Here is an 18,075-nt window from a genome sequence, read left to right on the forward strand (position 1 = left end):
TTTTTTTTTTTTTGGGGGGGGGGGGTCTGGGGATTGAACCCAGGGCCCTGTGCATGTGAGGTAAGCACTCTACCAACTGAGCTATATCCCCAGCCTATGTTATACCTTAAAGAGAAAATGCGTATGTTAGATGAGCTCTATTAGACATTAGCTCTAGTGCTGTTGGCTATGAGTTCAGTGTTAATGAATCAACAACATGATAAATGTCCTTAAATAGAAACACATAAAAAAGGTTATGTGTTAGTTGTTTTGTGAAAATGTAACAAGGGGCTTGAAAGAACCTAATCCTATAGTTACTCTGGTAGCAGTTTCTGAGTATTCACCAATTCATTGTCCACTGTAACTTTGTACTTAGTGTGTGTGCCTGGTGCTGTATAGTGCTTACACTATGACTTTGTAACAAAACTACTGTGAATGTTGAGAATGAATAGTACCTTTAAAGAAAGATAGGAACTTCAGTGTCCTTTTTACCAAACAAATACATGTTTTTTGTAGAAAATTCAGAAATAGACTAATGATAAAAAGTCTTTAAAAAATAAAGAAAAGAAACTCTGTAAGCTCCAGAAATTATGAAAAAACAATTACTATAACCATTTTGGTACTTATCAGTTTTTTTTTTTTTTTTAAATACCAGAGATTGAACCCCGGGGTGCTCAACCACTGAGCCACGTCCCCAGCCCTTTTTTATATTTTATTAGAGACAGGGTCTTGCTGCGTTGCTTAGGGCATTGCTAAGTTGCTGAGGCTGACTTTGAACTCAAGATTCTGCCTCAGCCTTTCCAGGCGAGTGGTTGGGATTACAGGCATGTGCCACCACGCCCAGTTTTTTTGTGTTGGGGGGGACACATGGGATACCAGGTATAGAACCCAGGGCTTCATACTAGGCAAGTGCTCTACCACTGATTTTTTTTTTTTTTTTAAATCTCCAGCCCTTTCTATTTGATTTTGAGACAGGATCTCACTTAAGATGCTCAGCAGGATCTTACTTAAGATGCTTAGCACATCCTTGGACTTGATCCTCCTGCCTCCTAGTAGCCAGAATTACATGCATGCACTGTCTTGCCAGGCTACTTTTTTTCCCCTTCTTTTTCAAGTGATCAAAAGGGATTATTTTATTCTTCTAGATCGAATGTTCTTCAGGCATTTGTCACATTGGTTCATCTTTTTTGTTTCTGAGGCAGGACTCACTCATAGTTTGATTTGAGTAGTTGTACTACCTACCCAAGCCAGAAAAGCCTTCATTTCAGGATCCACCATGGGCCTACTCCAACTTTTCAAAACTTCTGGTTTCTCTCCCCACCCCTGAGAAAATATTACCCTTTCCCTTGCCTCCAGTTTAGAAGCAAATATTAGGAAGTTTAGATTAGTATTTGAACCTAGTAAGATCTGCAAAATAAATTTGAAATTTTCAAATATTTAATTATTGCATGCCTTTGACAGGCTGGCTTACTTTCTGCCTTGGGCTCCCTGGGGTTAATGATCTGGCTGATGGCAACACCTCATAGCCATGAAACTGAGCAGAAAAGACTGGGACTTCTCTCCGGATTTGCTTTCCTTACAGGTATGTTAAAGGATTGGTCTAATTTTGAAGGGCATAGGGGGACTGTATTTTAATTATGTCATTAGACTAAAGCTTGGGATTTGTATTTATTCTGATTTACCCCAACTAGCATGCTTTCCTTCAGAAGACTTCTCTTTGGTAGAGTCATTTATAAAGTATCTCCCTGTGCTGTGATTTCTTCTTTCTCCTTTCTGGCCTCTTCTAGCTTTATATTATCTAGTCATACTTGTATTTGAATATGCTTTGTCTTGTACTACTTTCCTATTTTTTTTTTTTTTTGGTTACTACTTTCTTATTTCTTATAGGTTCATGTTGCTTCCCTATTCATAGAATAAGCTGTTTTGTGACTAGCAATTGTGACTTCTATTTTTATATCCAAAAATAGGTATTGTGTGCTGGAATGAACAAGGTTTGTGGCTTGTAAATGGTACACATGGGACTGAACTAGACCTGATAATCTGGTTTAGTTAGACCCACACAAGTGATTATCACAGGAGCATCTGTTCAAAGCTTTGCCAGTCATTAAAGCCGCACATTGAGGTTATTCATTGCATAGCCCAGTTCTCTGGTTCTCAAGGGAAGAATTAAAAGTACATTATTAGGGCTGGGATATAACTCAGTTGGTAGTGCTTGCCTTGCATACACAAGGCCTTGAGTTCAATCCCCAGCACCATACACATACACACACACACACACACACAAAAAAAAAAAAATTATTGTAGAGATAGGCATACTGGTGCATGCCTGTAATCCTAGCAACTTGGGAGGCTGGTGCAGGAGGATCACAAGTTTGAGGCCATCCTCAGGAACTTATTGAGACCCTAAGCAACTTAGTGAGACACTGTCTCAAGATAAAAAATAAAAATGGCTGGGGATATGGCTCAGTGGTAAAGCCCCTCTGGGTTCAGTCCTCAGTACCTCAGTGGGATGGGGGAATGCATTATCATTAAAAGAAATAGGACTTAAGCTGCGGGCTGGGGTTGTAGCTCAGTGGTAGAGCGCTTGTCTTGCATGCGTGAGGCCCTGGGTTCAGTCCCCAGTACCACATAAAAATAAACAAATAAAAAAATAAAGATATTTTAAAAAATCTGAATATTCTTTAAAAAAAAGAACACTTGCAAAACAAACTTGGATTCATACAACTTGTTCTGAGTGACATTTTAATCTATATAGTGTTAAGGAAATTTTAGAAAGGAAAGGATTTAGGGTTTAAGATTTTTGGATCAAGGAAAGCTAGTTTTTGAAGGCATTAAGGGGTAGAATTATCAGGAGAGAAAAGGAAATAGCCAGAGTAGGAGAAACGCTGGGCTGGAATAGATTGCCCTCCTGTTGGCAGACGTCTACCTGCAGAACCAGTATGGCCTTTCTTTGCTTTAAAGGGAGTTAGTCCTGCATAACTGCATAGTTTCTGGTCACCTGATCCTGCTTGTATCCTATTACTAATTAAAAAAAAAAATTAGTATGCCTTTATTTTGTTTGTTCATTGTTATGCAGTGTTTGGGATCGAACCCAGTGCCTTATACACGCTAGGCAAGCACTCTGCCACTGAGTCCCAAACCCAGCCTCTTTTACTAATTCTTGATCGGGTCCACAAGACAGTCACACATCATTCCAACTCAAAAATATTCCATATATCTGCTTCAATTTTTTTCCAATTTCTGTTTCTCCTGGGATCCATCCATGATTTTGTGTTAAGAGGACAATTTTGTAGCTGTGTTTATAAATAACTTCTATGTATAGCACTTAAAAATTATTAAGGAAGAGAGATTTAATTACTTTAGTCCACATGTTTGTGTTTTTAGGAGCACAAGTGTGCCTATGCTATTAACGATTAGTTTTTGGACAAGGATTTTCTTCAAGAATTTTTGGTAGTATTGTATTCTGGGGTTTTTTGTTTTCTAGGAGTTGGCCTGGGTCCTGCTCTGGAGTTGTGCATTGCTGTCAATCCTAGGTAACTGTTTTAGTAGTAATATTTTGTGTTTTTTTACCTTTATGAACATACTAAATATAGGCCATATACCTGTGGTCCTCAATCCGTAATAATGGTCTTTTTCTTTCTTTAATAGCATCCTTCCCACTGCTTTCATGGGCACAGCAATGATCTTTACCTGCTTCACCCTGAGTGCACTCTATGCCAGGCGCCGGAGCTACCTCTTTCTGGGAGGTAGGTGTGGATTGGGAAATGGAGCAGGGCTCTTCTCTAGCCAGAATTCTCACCAGATTCCTTCCCTATCTCAATTCCAAGGTGATTGTTGGGTTGCTATTAAAAGCCTTCTTTTTGGGCTAGGGATGTGGCTCAAGCGGTAGCACACTCGCCTGGCATGAGTTCGGCCCGGGTTCGATCCTCAGCACCACATACAAACAAAAGATGTTGTGTCTGATGAAAAACTAAAAAAAATAAATATTTAAAAATTCTCTCTCTCTCTCTCTCTCAAAAAAAAAAAAAAAAAAAAAAAAGCCTTCATTTTGTGGGGGTATATAAGAAATGGCCTTAATGAGATTGCTTTATTTGGCTTCTCAAGATGACCTTTTATCATATCTTAATAGGTATCCTGATGTCAGCCATGAGCCTGATGCTCTTGTCTTCCCTGGGGAACCTTTTCTTTGGATCCATTTGGCTTTTCCAGGTGAGATTTTGTATGGGCCTTTCCAATAGCTATTTGCCTGATACTGCTTTTTTTCTCACTTAACCCTAAAGCAAGATAGGCTAGGAATCCTCCAGTGCCCTCCAAGCCTTCCCACCTAACCCTGTAAAATGGAGCTTCTGCTACAGGTGAAAGTATGGGCTGAATGTTATTGGGCATTCTTGAGGAAAAGGTTGTTTGCTCAGAGATCTTTGACCTTAGGCCAGTCTCACTATGGCTTATTAAAAATAGTGGAAGCTCTACCAGTGACCTAAAAAAGTGAAAGTAGAATTGTGTCTTGGGAAGTAATGTGTGATCTTCATCATTGTTTACTGGGTTAGCATTTAATATACTTTTAAGTAACTAAGAGCCAGAAAATATAACTCTTTTTCTCTCCACTACTACTACTGTATGCTAACTTCATCTTATTCTTTTTTGGTTAGGCAAACCTGTATGTGGGGCTGGTGGTCATGTGTGGCTTTGTCCTTTTTGATACGCAACTCATTATTGAAAAGGCTGAAAATGGCGATAAGGATTATATCTGGTGAGTAGGAGAAGTGGTCTTGTAAGACTAAAGGTTGAAGCATACTATTCTGTTCCATGGCTGAACTTAGGTGGCAAAGCTTCAGGAATGTATATGGTAGCATGGTTTTAGAACTAGGTATCGACAGCATAGTATCTGCCAATTCCCTAAAGGTATGGATTTTTTAAAACTGGACTAGTATATATTTGTTTTTCCATAATTTCATTGTCCCTCCCACCCTGCCCTTTTTGCAGTGCTGGGAATTAAATCCAGAGCTTCATGCATGCTAGATAAGTATCAACTGAACTACACCTCCAGGGCTCCTTAATTTTAATAGTAAGTCACTTCCAAGCAGGAGAGAAGGAAAGGGCCTTTCTCCTTTTACTTTTTATAGTTTCTGTATTTTTTAAACATTTAATATTGAAACTGGGTGCAGTGGCACATGTTTGCAATTGCGGCTACCTGGGAGGCTGAGTTAGGAGGATTGTAAATTTGAGGCCAGGTTGAGCAACGTGGTAAAACCCTGTCTCAGAATACAAAATTAAAAGAACTGGGGATTTACCTTAGTAGTAGAGCACCCTTGGGTTCAATACTGGGTTCCACACTACCACCCTTCTAAAAAGAAAACTTTTTTAACAATAAGAGGTAAGATGTACATAGTTTTCTAAGTGTCATAATCCTTTCAAAGTCTTATACCAATTGGTATAAAAGTATTTCAGAGTTCAGACTTTGGCCTCTGCATAGTCCAAAGCTCAATCTCTTTATGCCATGTGGCTTCATTGAATTGGAAAGGATTCCTGACAACAGAATTTTGCTTCCTTAGTTGGGGTGGAGTGTTGGAGACAGTGTGTCATGGGTGGGGTTGGTATTTATGTTCTGGTCTTTGCTGGCTTGTGGATAAAGGAAAAGTGGGAAATATAGTTCATAACTTGGTTCTTCTCTTTCAGGCACTGCATTGATCTCTTCTTAGATTTCGTTACTCTCTTCAGAAAACTCATGATGATCCTGGCTATGAATGAGAAGGTTAGTCAACTACAACCTGCAGATGAGAGAATGGCTCCTTAGCTCAGCATCTGAGGAAACTTCAGATTTGGAAATTTGCCTAACACACTCTATAGGTCCAGGGTAACTGTAAAGCAGGCCACTGAGCAAAAAAGCAGTCCACTGAGCAAGAGGTAAATGAGAATTCTTCAGCTGAGAAGAAAAAGGAAGAAGTAAAAATAATCTTTTTCTTTTTTCCTTAGCTGATCCCTAAGATTAGTATCAAAGAAAAAAGAGCTTCAGAGGCAGTAAGAAAGAGAACTACTATATAAAGAATTTAAGGGCTGTAAAGATAATTATGATTTAGTAAAAAAGATACTGGAAAGAATGTTAATATAATATCATCAGCCAGCTTTTGTAAGTTACAAAAGTAAACCAGTTTTAACCATTTGTTAGTCTTAACTTTTTTCTCAAGTAGGAATTCTGTATCAGATAATCTAGTTCAGCAGTAGAGGAGAATAAATGAAACTGCAAGCTTTTCTTTACAGTCCTTATTGGGTAGGGGAGGTAGGTAACTTGATGGGATTGGTGGTTCTGTGTGGGCTGTGCTTAATTGGACTGAACATCAAACAAGTATACCAGTTTTCATTAGAGCAGCTCAATTTTTATTCCTTTAATCCATTGGGCTATCATAAGATTGATTGAAGAGTCCCCCAGACTAGATTATCTCTGAATGTTGGCTTATACAGCAAATTCATGTTCACCTTGGGGTGGGGGGGAACACTCCCGCTTCCCAGTCCTAAAGGAAAGTTGCTGATCTTGGCCTTAGTTTTGCTCTCTTAGGATAAACTGCCAATGTGTAGCCTTGACTGACTGGGATCTGAACTATGGTGGTTTTGAGTAGTCATGGCATCTACTCGCACCAAAGTGAGGTAGCTCACCCAGGTACTCCTGGGTTTGGGTGGGGACAGCTACTTAAATTTTATTCTCATCAGGTCTGTCAACAATTTTGGGGGAAGGACCACCAGTGGAAGGTGGTTGAGATTTTAGTTCTTGCTAAACTGTGGGAACAAGTCCAGATCCATTTCTAGTCCAGTCCCTAACCAAAAAGCTCCCTCAAAAGTTTTCTTTTCCCCTATATTGGGGATTGAATCCAGTAGTGAGTGCTCAGTGAGTGCTCTACCACTGAGCTATGTCCTCAGCCCTTTTTATTTTTTGCGACAAGTGTCTCTCTAAGGTGCTGAGGTTCACCTCAAACTTGTGATCTTCCTACCTTAGCATCCCCAATAGCTGGGATTATAGAAAAGCACCACAACTCCTAGCTTCACTCAAGACTTTGGGCTTGAATGTCAGGTGCCAAAAATTAATTGGGTGGTTTTTCTCCATTTACAGGACAAAAAGAAAGAGAAGAAGTGAAATGACCATCCAGCCTTTCCCAGTTTGACTTCCTCTTCCTCCACCCCTCATGTCCTCTTTGCACACATTACAGGTGGCGTGTTCTGTGAAAATGAAAAGCATCAGAAAAGCTTTTGTACTTTGTGGTTTTCTCTATTTTGAATTTTTTGATCAAAAAACTGATTAGCAGATTATAGTTTGGAGTTTGGCTTCATATTTCTGGGGTTCTTCCTTACTTTCTTTTCTGTCACCCCATCCTTAGCCTTTTGTTCTGCTCAGGCAGTCAGCCCACCATGATGAGGAGTGGGGTCAACAGAGGGAGCATACTCCAGGAGTCAGCATTCCCACCAAGCCTCACCAAGTGAACCCAAACTGTTTGGTAGAGCCACCTTGGCCCAATCTTCCTTAGCATTGTTTGATTTGCATGCAGTTTCCATGGGACTGGACAGTGTGTTTTCCATTAGGAAGAAGTTTGACAGTCCTCTGGTTAACTCAGACTCATTGTATCTGAGCTGTCAACCCTACAAAGAATGCAGAGAGCCTGCCCCTTTCTGGGTGCTTTGTTTCCTCTGTGCTGCCCAAGCTGGTCTGGCAAACACCTTTCTGCCTTGCCATCGCAAAGGGAATGTAGATTTCTGTCTGTTCCCTTTCCCACCCCTGCCTGATCCTCAGGGAATCTGCCTGCTTTTCTATCATGGGGTGGGAGAACTTTAGCACAAAGGGGAGACTAATTCTTATCAGGCATTTATGAAGAGGCTGACAATGTATGGCAAGGTAGAGGTAACAGAATTTCCAAATTTCTCTTGGTTTTTGTATTTTTGTCATTGTTAGTTTTTAAAATTGGTTAATACCTTAGTTACTGAGTGGCCTCCACTAGGTGGCTATAAAGGTTTCAAAAGAGGAAGGATAAGGAAGGAGAACAATTGAGCCTCTGGGCCTAATTGGAATGAATTCTGTCAAACAAACCTAGGTGAGGTAATGTCCCCCTTGGTAATGGGGGACAAATCTCTACCAACCCTTAGTGATTCCTTGTTCAGAACAGAGAAACAGAACTCTGGTGACTTGCCAAGTCAGCATTCATAATAGCTGTTCAGTGTGTTTCTTTTGTCTTACCCCACCTAGACTCTATTGGTGTGTCAGGCCAGAGATTTGAGACAGTAGGTTTGTGTTCATTTTTTAGATGCACTTTAGGTTTTGGTCTTTCACTTGTTTCCAGAAGTCTGCAGTCTTTTAAGGAGGAGTCAGGTGACCAGACTTGGCCAGAGCTCCCATTCCCTGCAGCTTTCTGGTAACAAGCATGAGCAGGTAGTCCTAGTGAGGATTGCCAGCTTCTTCCTCTGGACTACCACAGCCAGGTACACAGAAGGGCAGCATCAGGAGTGATTGTGGCCTAGGGTATTCACAGGTTTTAATGTAAAAGGGACAAAGTTATTGAAAGAACATTACCAATAATTCACTATTTTTGGCTCTCCCTGAACAACCAGTAAAGTTTGACACAGTGGCTGGTGGTTTGCAGTGTACGATGTCACTGTGCCATTCCATGAAACTGTTCCGGAAGTGGCCTGCCACCTAGAAAATGACTTGCTTCTGTTGAGAATGCTGCCCTCTGGTGTAACTACTGCTGCCTCTAGCCTCCCACTTGAGAATTTCCTAAAGGAATTTCCTTCCTGTTAAGCCCCGATTAGCAACTCTCCATAAATTTGGTGTTTCTCTGCCAAGTCTGAGAATCTAAGTTCCACCTTCGAAGCCAGACTCCATCTCTTAACGCTTTTTTGCTTGGGATAAAGGAGTTTTTCTTTAGAAACAGTGCCAAGAATGATAAGAGATAAAGAAACTACTTTTAAAGAAAATGCCTAACAAGTTTTTAATACAGGTATCACTGTAATTTCCACTTTCTTTTCTAGTTCCTTGGTTTTCAGCTCAGGCTGCATTCTCTAACTCATACTGTGAAGACAAAGGTGTTTTTGATTCAAAAATATATGATATCTACATAGTCTTAATTTGTAAAAAATAAAGAAAATTCCTTAACCTTTCCTGATGTGTATGTGTGTAAAATCAAGGACACAGCTAGATAGGGGGTTGGGGTACTGTCTAACTTGTTGGGAGTGGAGCTAGTTAAAGGCCTGCTCTAGATAGAGAGAGGAATGAGGAACTCCCCACAGCTCCCACTTTGGTAGTCATATATGTTGGGATTTTCTCTGTGCAGTACATGACCCAGGTCTTTTTCCAGTCCTCTTCTCTCCTGCTTTTACCGTAGATTACCTGGGTAGTGGCAGATGAAGTTGGTTCAGATTTGTACTCATGCTTTGGAATTTGGGGATGAAAATGGAAAAGAAGCAGTTAATATCCACTCATTCTCCAAGTACTTTTGTTCACTAACTGGCCAGGTTCCATTCTAGATTCATCACTAAATTAAAATTGAAATTAAAATTCTTACCCTTGTAGAGCTTATATACGAGATTATAAATCAGAACTTGCACTGCAATCAGTCTATTCAGTCTCGGCACATTTGCCCTCTAGTTGTCATGTTCACTGTAGACCCAGTCCTTCCTGTTAGGATTTGTTATTCTGAATGGTTGATCCAGGTTACTTCCAGTTGACCTATTTGGACTCGATATATAATCTCCATGCCAGCTAAATATTTTTCCCAACTTAAAAAGGATCTTTTAAATATCTTCTCTGTTGCTGACTTTGAGGACATGCTCATCTTAAAAGACTTTAAAGCCTAAGTTTATCTTTGTGCTGGGAGCAGACACAAGCCATGATTGAGTGCTTACACATTGGGCACTGTGCAAAGTGTCTTATAGATTGTTTTGTTTTAATATTCCCAGTAGCCCAAGAAGATGGTGTGTTGACTAAATAGGATCAATTCCAAGGTCATACTGACTCCAGGGCTCCTGCTTTTCACTGTGTAAGTAACATAAAGTTAGTCCTTCTGGGCCAGTGTCATCCTTTCCATCCTGACTTATATACTGGCTATGACTTCAGCTGAGGTGGAGAGGGAAAAGTGAAGGGTTTGTGCAAAAATCCTACCCCATATCTTTGCAATCAGTGTAGAAGACGGCATACTTTTTATTCTCTTTCCTCTCCCATTACTAGTTAAACTGAAGAGGGTAACAAAGTCAGGCTGCATAATCCTGTAATCCCAGCTGTTGGGAAGGCTTGGGGAAGGAAAATCTCAAATTCTAAGCCAGCCCATCTGGCCAGAACTTATCTCAAAAAACTAAAGGAAAAAAGCTGGGACGTACATCAGTGGTAAAGTGCTGACCTAGTTTGTGTACAGACCTGGACTTAATCCCCAGCACAACAGGGAAAAAAAAAAAAAAAAAGGATTAACTGATTAACTGCTTCTTGGTCTATGAGTGGTGGATCTGCAGGCCTGTACCAGACAATTGGGGGGAGTGGAAATGGAAGACTCATTGCTGGAAGAAGAGAGTATGTCCTTCCTGTTGTGGTGATCAGATGGGGCTTCTCCCCATGCAGAAAATAAACTGGATCGCTCAGTTCTTTCTAGTCTTTCACTGCTAACAGCACAGCAGAGCTACATGTAAACTAAACATTGTGTGTTGAATAGGAGAAAGCATGCGGGCCTTGCAGCCTGCTCTGTTAAATCAGGGAAAGTGCTTTGAAGACAACTGAGCTAAACTAAATCACCAAGGTTGAGCCATGAGTCAGAACAAGGGATTAACAAAACAGATTTCTGGGGCTGGGGTTGTGGCTCTGTGGCATAGCGCTTGCCTAGCATGTGTGCGGCCCGGGTTCGATCCTCAGCACCACATACAAACAAAGATATTGTGCCCGCCGAAAACTAAAAAAATAAATATTAAAAAAATTCAAAAAAAAAAAAAAGTCCATTGACAACTAAAAAAAAATATTTAAAAAAACCCTAAGATTTCTTCTCACGCCAGTCAGAATGGCAATTATCAAGAATACAGACAACAATAAATGTTGGTGAGGATGTGGGGGGGGGGAAGGCACACATACATTGCTGGTGGGACTGCAAACTGGTGCTGCCAATCTCGATCCCACTCGTTGATCTCTACCCAAAGGACTTAAAATCAGCATACTATCCTAACGCAGCCAAATCAATGTTTATAGCTGCTCAATTCACAATGGCTTAACTGTGGAAGCAACCTAGATGCCCTTTAGTAGATGAATGGAATATGACGTAGGGTGCGACACTACATTCTGTACAACCAGAGAAATGAAGTTGTGCTGCAATTGTATGCAATGAATCAAATCCATTCTGCTGTCATATATACCTAATTGAAATAATAATAAAAGGCAGTAGGGGTAGAGTTTGGGGCCAAGAGATTAGCATGGGACAAGGCACGGCATGACACAATGTGGAGAGTGCAGGGAACTGCAAATGGTAGGTTTTGCTGGGTTGGAGAGACTAGGAGGGAATGGGAGGGAGAGTTAAGTAGGTGAATAGTTACTGAGGATCTAGTGTACTGTTCCAAGGGGGAACAGAGAGCATTGAAGAACATTGAGCAAAAAGAAGTGGTTAGCTGGCCACAGTGGGTGTGTTACTATAATCCCAGTGACTCAGGAGGCTGAGGCAGGAGGATCTCAAGTTGCCCAGCCTTAGCAACTTAGTGAGGCCCTAAGGGCTGGGCTCAGTGGTTAAGCGCCCCTGAGTTCAATCCCCAGTGCCAAAAAAAAAAAAAAAAAAAAAAAAGGTATGAAATGAGCCTGGAATATAATACTATGTCAGAAAGCAAAGAAGCTATCAGAGATGACTAGCATCATCATTCAAGAGGACTTGGGGGCCAATTTAGAGACTGCTGCTTGCCAGAGATGGGATAATTGGAACATCAGTAACAGTTGAATAAATGTTTTTTAAATCTGTAAATTCATGATTATATTTTTAAAGCATCTTATAGGTGGTAGGCATAGTAGCACATGCCTATAATCCCAGCTATTCAAGAGTCTAAGGCAGGAGGATTGCAAGTTCAACTATTAACAATTTAGCCAGACCCTGACCTAAAACAAAACAAAAAAGGGCTGAGAGAGTAGTTCAGTGGTAGAGTGCCTCTGGCAGTACTACCCCCCCCCCCACAACAAAAAAAAGTACAAGTTTCTTTCAATAGAAATATTTCAAATAAACTATGGCATAAGCCTGTAATCTCAGCTACTCAGAAGGCTGAGGCAGGAGGATTGCAAATTCAAGGCCAGCCTCAGCAATTTAGACCCTGTCTCAAAAAATAAGAAGAGTTGAGGGTATAACTCAGTGGTAGGATCCCCTGTCTAGCGTATGTGAAGTCCTGGTTTCAATCCCCAGCATAGAAAAAGCAACTATTGTTGTTTTAAACCACTGTGGTAAAGCAATAGATAACTAAGACAAATACTGACTAGATAGTTAATAATATTAAAAATTGTCACTGTATTATGCCAATGGTATTATTGTAATTGTACTCTTCAAAAGTTATCCTTTAAAATCAGATACTGAAATATTCATTGATGAGTGAACATGATGTAAAATTTATCTTTCTATTGCTGTGACAAAATACCTGAGAAAAATGGAAAGGTTTATTGTGGCTCATAGTTTCAGAGCTTTCAGTCCATGGTCACTTGGCTCTGTTGCCTTTGGACCTGTGATAAGGCAAAACATCCTGACAGGGAGCCCTTGGCAGAGGAGGCTCTTTACTTCATGGTGGCCAGGGAGCAAAATGAGAGACAGGAAGGGGCAGTGTTTTAATATTTCCTGGTGACCTAACTTCCTTCCATTAGGCCCCATCTCTTAAAGGTACCTCCTAATAGTCCCAGGCTGGTGACCAAAACTTCAAAACCTGGCTTTTGCGGGGACATTGAAAATCCAGGCTGGGTGCTGTAATGCCAGTGATTTGGAAGGCTGAGGCAGGAGGCTCACAAGTTCAAGGCCAGCCTCAGTTACTTACCAAGACCCTCTCTCTAAATAACCTCTCTGAAAATAAAAAATAAAAAGGTCTAAGATGCAACTCAGGGGTAAAATGCCCCTGGGTTCAATCTGCAGTACTGGGGGGAAAAAATCCAAACCCTAACCATGATATCCGAGATTTGTTTCAGAATAATGTAGCTGGGTGGTGGCAAGGAGTGGAAGGTATAAAGAAAGTGAAGGTAGTAGTTATATGAGTAATATAAAATGAGTTTATATTGGTTGTAGCTGGGCAGTGAACATATTCATTCTACTATTCTATCTATATGTTTTGGGAAAAAAAAATTTATGGTGCTGAGGATCAAACCTAAGGTAACATGAACACTAGGCAAGTATTGGACCACTGAGCTATGTCCCCAGTCCAACATACTTGAAATTTTCTACAATAGAAAGCTAAAAAAGCAAAAAAAAAAAAAAAAAAAGGGCAAAAAGATAGTCCAGGCAAGAGAAAAAATAATCTGAAAGCAGAGATAGTCATAAGAAGGAGAAGAGGAGAAAAAATGGGGAACAAAATATTCTGGGGGTAAAACTNAAAAAAAAAAAAAAAAAAAAAAAAAAAAAAAAAAAAAAAAAAAGGCAAAATAGTCCAGGCAAGAGAAAAAATAATCTGAAGCAGAGTAGTCATAAGAAGGAGAAGAGGAGAAAAAATGGGGACTAAAATATTCTGGGGGTAAAACTCTCCAGGCCTTGGTTCTTAATTAGCTGTGGGAAGGTGAGAGAAACAAGAGAATCAAAGATGACTCTCAGGTGGCCTGTATGGTCCCACTAGCTACTTGCCCTACTAGGGCCTAATTTTCCCAGGGGTCAGATGTAGGTAATAACATAGAGGTGATAACCACATAGAACTATTATGAGGAGTAAATTAATTAAAGTATGTAAAGAATTTAGAAGAATGGTTAGCACATAACAAAATTCCGAAGTATTAGCTCTTCCACAGAGAGACTCAGGACTAGGAGTGAGATGACAGTTTTGGCTTTGGACATGTTGAGATCGCAGTGCTGTGGGACACCAATGCAGATGCATTGGGATGATTCTGAAGCTAAGGGAGAAGCTAGGGTAGAAGCATGATGATTTGTCACATTTTAAAACCAATAAAATACGCTGGGCTTGGTGGCACATGTCTGTAATCTCAGTGTCTTGGTAGGCTGATGTAGGAGGATATCAAGTTTCTGTTCAACCCAGGCAACTTAGCAAGACTCTGTCTCAAAATAAAAATAAATGAATAAAAATGTCTGGAGATATATCTCAGTGGTAGAGTGCCCTAGGTTCAATCCCCAGTACCACAATAAATAAACAAACAAACAAACAAAACCATAAAAAAATGAGTTAGCTTGGGCTGTGGATGTAGCTCAGTGGTAGAGCTTTTGCCTAATGTGCATGAGACCCCGTGTTTAATTCCAGCACCACAAAACAAAAGACAACAAAACATGAGTTAGCTCCTGGAACAGGCTCCTTGCCAAAGAAGATATACAAATGGCAAGTTCAACATCATCAGACATTAGAAAAATGTAAATTAAAGAAACAATGAAAAAAAAAAAAAGAAAGAAACAATGAGCCAAATGTGGTGTCATAGGGCTGTTATCCCTGCTACTTGGGGAGCTGAGGCAAGAGGATCACAAGTTGGAGGCTAGCCTTATCAAATTAGCAAGACCTCTTGTCTCAAAATAAAAATTAAAAGGGCTGGAGATAGCTCAGTGGTAGAGCATCCCTGGGTTCAATCCTCTGTACCAATAAATAAATAGACAATTAGAATGTCTAAAAAAAAAAAAAAAAAAAGCGATAATACTGAATACTGGCAAGAGTATGGAACAACTGGTTCTCTCACATGTCACTGATATCAAGGTAAAATGGGTCATCCTCTCTGGAAAATGGTTTGGCAATTTATTTTATTTTTTTGTGGTATCAGGGATTGTATCCAAGAGTGCTCTCCACATTCCCAGCCCATCTTTTAGTTTTTATTTTGAAACAAGTTCTTACTAAGCTTGTTTCAAGTCTGGCCTTGAACTTGTGATCCTCCTGCTTTGGTCTCCTGGGAAATTTCTTATAAAATCAAACATGAAAACCCATTCAGCTCGGGCTTGGGTTGTGGCTCAGTGGTAGAGTGCTTGTCTAGTGAGTTCGAGGCCCTGGGTTCAATCCTCAGCACCACATAAAAGAATAAATAAATAAAGGTATTGTGTCCAACTACAACTAAAAAAAAGTAAAATAAAAAAAAAAACACATTCTGGGGCTGGCGTTATGACTCAGTGGTAGAGCGCTTGCCTTGCATGTGCAAGGCCCTGGGTTCGATCCTCAGCACCACATAAAAATAAATAAAAGTTACTGTGTACAACTACAAAAAAAAAAAAAAATTCAACCCAGTAATTGTAACTATTGCATATTTATCCTAGAGAAATAAAAATTTGTGTTTACACAAAAGCTGTACATGAACGTTCTGAGAAGTTTTATTTGTTGTCACCTAAAACTAGAAACAATTCATCTATCTTTCAATAGGTGAATGAACAAAGTATAAATACACACAATGGAACACTCTGCAATATTCTATAATGTGAAGAATGAACCACATTACATGTGACAACTTAGATGGATCTGAAGTAATTATTTTGTGCTGTTTATAAAACGGAACTGAGGTTCCATTGGGAACCCCAGGAATCTCACCATTTAAGGAGCATATGGAAACCTTTTAAATCTGTTTAGGAAGCCTCTTTGGCTGGCTAGAGGAACATTTCTGGGGCCTCCTTGCACCTGTGCACTCTCCCTCCTAGCATGGCTCACATTCTCTTGTGCTCACCCAAAGACTCTTCAGCCTCACTCACGAGGGGGCTACAATCATCTGGATGCCCATTGTCTGGCTCAGGGCTTCATGCCTACTGAGTGACTAATGAATGTTTGTGGTAGAATCATTGTAGAAAATGAAGGAATGAGAGAGGCACAGCGTGGGGAAATGGGAGGAATGTCACCTTCATAGTCTTGAGTTCAGATGGATCAGGAAGAGGGAGGTAAACAAGGCCCAGAATCTGTCCTGCTGCCTTACCCTTTCTACCTTGAGGCCGGCTGCAGGAAAAATCCCCCAAGATGCCAGGCTGGCAAGTAGGACTGACAGGGTTAGTTCCAGGAGAATCAGACAGGACAGGAAGAGTTTATGTCCAAGTCCATATATTCATTACTCTCTGTACTTTGTACAAAGCATGTGGTGGGCTTGAGGAGTTGGTGGCCAGCATTTGATGTGTTGTTCACAAGCGAAGGGAAGGCGCTCTGCATTTTGTCTTCTCACCACAGGGTGGCAGTGCAGCCTTGTAAACCTCTCCCATGGGTGCTGCCTCCATTGCCACCACCTGGTGGCAACGTTTCCCTAATTATTTTTGTAAGAATATTAAATTATTATTTTATTATTATTATTGGACTGAGGATTTAACCCTTTAACTCAGGGGTGCTTTACCACTACATGTCAGTACGTTTTTTTTTTTGGGGGGGGGAGCGTACCAGGATTGAACTCAGGGGCACTCAACCACTGAGCCAGATCCCCAGCCCTATTTTGTATTTTATTTAGAGACAGGGTCTCACTGAGTAGCTTAGTGCTTCATGTTTGCTGAGACTGGCTTTTAACTCAAGATCCTCCTGTCTCAGCCTGCCAAGCCACTGGGATTACAGGTGTGCACCTCTGCGCGCCCACTTATGTCAACCCTTTTTAAAGCAGACAAGACAGGGTCTCGATAAATTGCCCAGGCAGGATTCAAATTTGCCTCAGCCTGTCTAGCAGCTGAGATTACTGGCACACACCAATACACGTTTAAGATGTCTTTTATTTATTTGTTTGTTTGTTTGTTTATTTTGTGGTGTTGGGGATTGAACCCAGGGCCTTATGCATGCGAGGAAGGCACTCTACCAACTGAGTTATATCCCCATATCCCCATATTTTTTTTTAATGTTTAAATAGTCAAAACAGAACCATGTGATAAACTCATATTTGCTATTTAAAAATAACATCATAAAACCTATCTATGCTAATTTTCAGGTCAACATAATTCTAAATGGAGAAAAATTGAAAGTGTTCTCTCTAAAAACTAGAACAAGACAGGGATGCCCTCTTTCACCACTTCTGTTTAACATAGTTCTTGAAACACTGGCCAGGGCTGGGGATGTGGCTCAAGCAGTATCGCGCTCGCCTGACATGCGTGCGGCCCGGGTTCGATCCTCAGCACTACATACAAGCAAAGATGTTGTGTCCGCCAAAAACTAAAATAAATAAATAAAAATTTTTTTTTAAAAAAAGAAACATTGGCCAAAGCAATTAGACAAAAGACATTAAATTGATACAGATAGAAAAAGAAGAACTCAAGTTAGCACTACTTGCCAAAGATATGATTCTATATCTAGAAGACCCAAATAATTCCACCAGAAAACTTCTAAAACTAGTAAATAAATTTAGCAAAGTAGCAGGATACAAAATCAACACCCATAAATCAAAGACATTTCTGTATATCAGTGATATATCCTCTGAAAGAGAAATGAGGAAAACTATCCCATTTACAATAGCCTCAAATCCAATAAAATACTTGGGAATCAACCTAACAAAAGAGGTGAAAGACCTCTACAATAAAAACTACAGAACACTAAAGAAAGAAATTAAAGAAGACTTCAGAAGATGGGAAGATCTCTCTTGTTCTTGGTTAGGCAGAATTAATATTGTCAAAATGACCATACTACCCAAAACACTATACAGATTTAATGCAATTCCAATCAAAATCCCAATGGCATTCATCATAGAAATAGAAAAAGCAGTCATGAAATTCATGTGGAAAAATAAGAGATCCAGAATAGCTAAAGCAATCCTTAGCAGGAAGAGTGAAGCAGATAGCATCACTATACCAGACCTTAAACTATACTACAGAGCAATAGTAACAAAAACAGCATGGCATTGGCACCAAAATAGACATGTAGACCAATGGTACAGAATAGACGACACAGAGACTAACCCACATAATTACAGTTATCTTATATTAGACAAAGGTGCCAAAAACATACTTTGGAGAAAAGATAGCCTCTTCAACAAATGGTGCTGGGAAAACTGGAA

At 40.1% G+C, this 18,075-nt stretch overlaps 1 protein-coding gene across 1 annotated transcript in view; it reads left to right on the plus strand.

Annotated features, from left to right (window-relative positions):
* Tmbim6 (transmembrane BAX inhibitor motif containing 6) overlaps positions 1–9,117 on the plus strand; it is a 20,972-nt gene extending 11,855 nt beyond the window's left edge. The window contains exons 4-10 of the mRNA XM_015493327.2: positions 1,441–1,561; positions 3,464–3,512; positions 3,628–3,725; positions 4,109–4,188; positions 4,629–4,729; positions 5,656–5,731; positions 7,082–9,117. Of these exons, the coding sequence (XP_015348813.1) occupies positions 1,441–1,561; positions 3,464–3,512; positions 3,628–3,725; positions 4,109–4,188; positions 4,629–4,729; positions 5,656–5,731; positions 7,082–7,105 (549 nt within the window). The 3' untranslated portion in view covers positions 7,106–9,117. The remainder of the gene's footprint in view (positions 1–1,440; positions 1,562–3,463; positions 3,513–3,627; positions 3,726–4,108; positions 4,189–4,628; positions 4,730–5,655; positions 5,732–7,081) is intronic.
* Positions 9,118–18,075: the final 8,958 nt, after the last annotated feature.

Source organism: Marmota marmota, unplaced genomic scaffold (assembly GCF_001458135.2).
Source record: "Marmota marmota marmota unplaced genomic scaffold, marMar, whole genome shotgun sequence".
NCBI classification, from domain to species: Eukaryota; Metazoa; Chordata; class Mammalia; order Rodentia; family Sciuridae; genus Marmota; species Marmota marmota.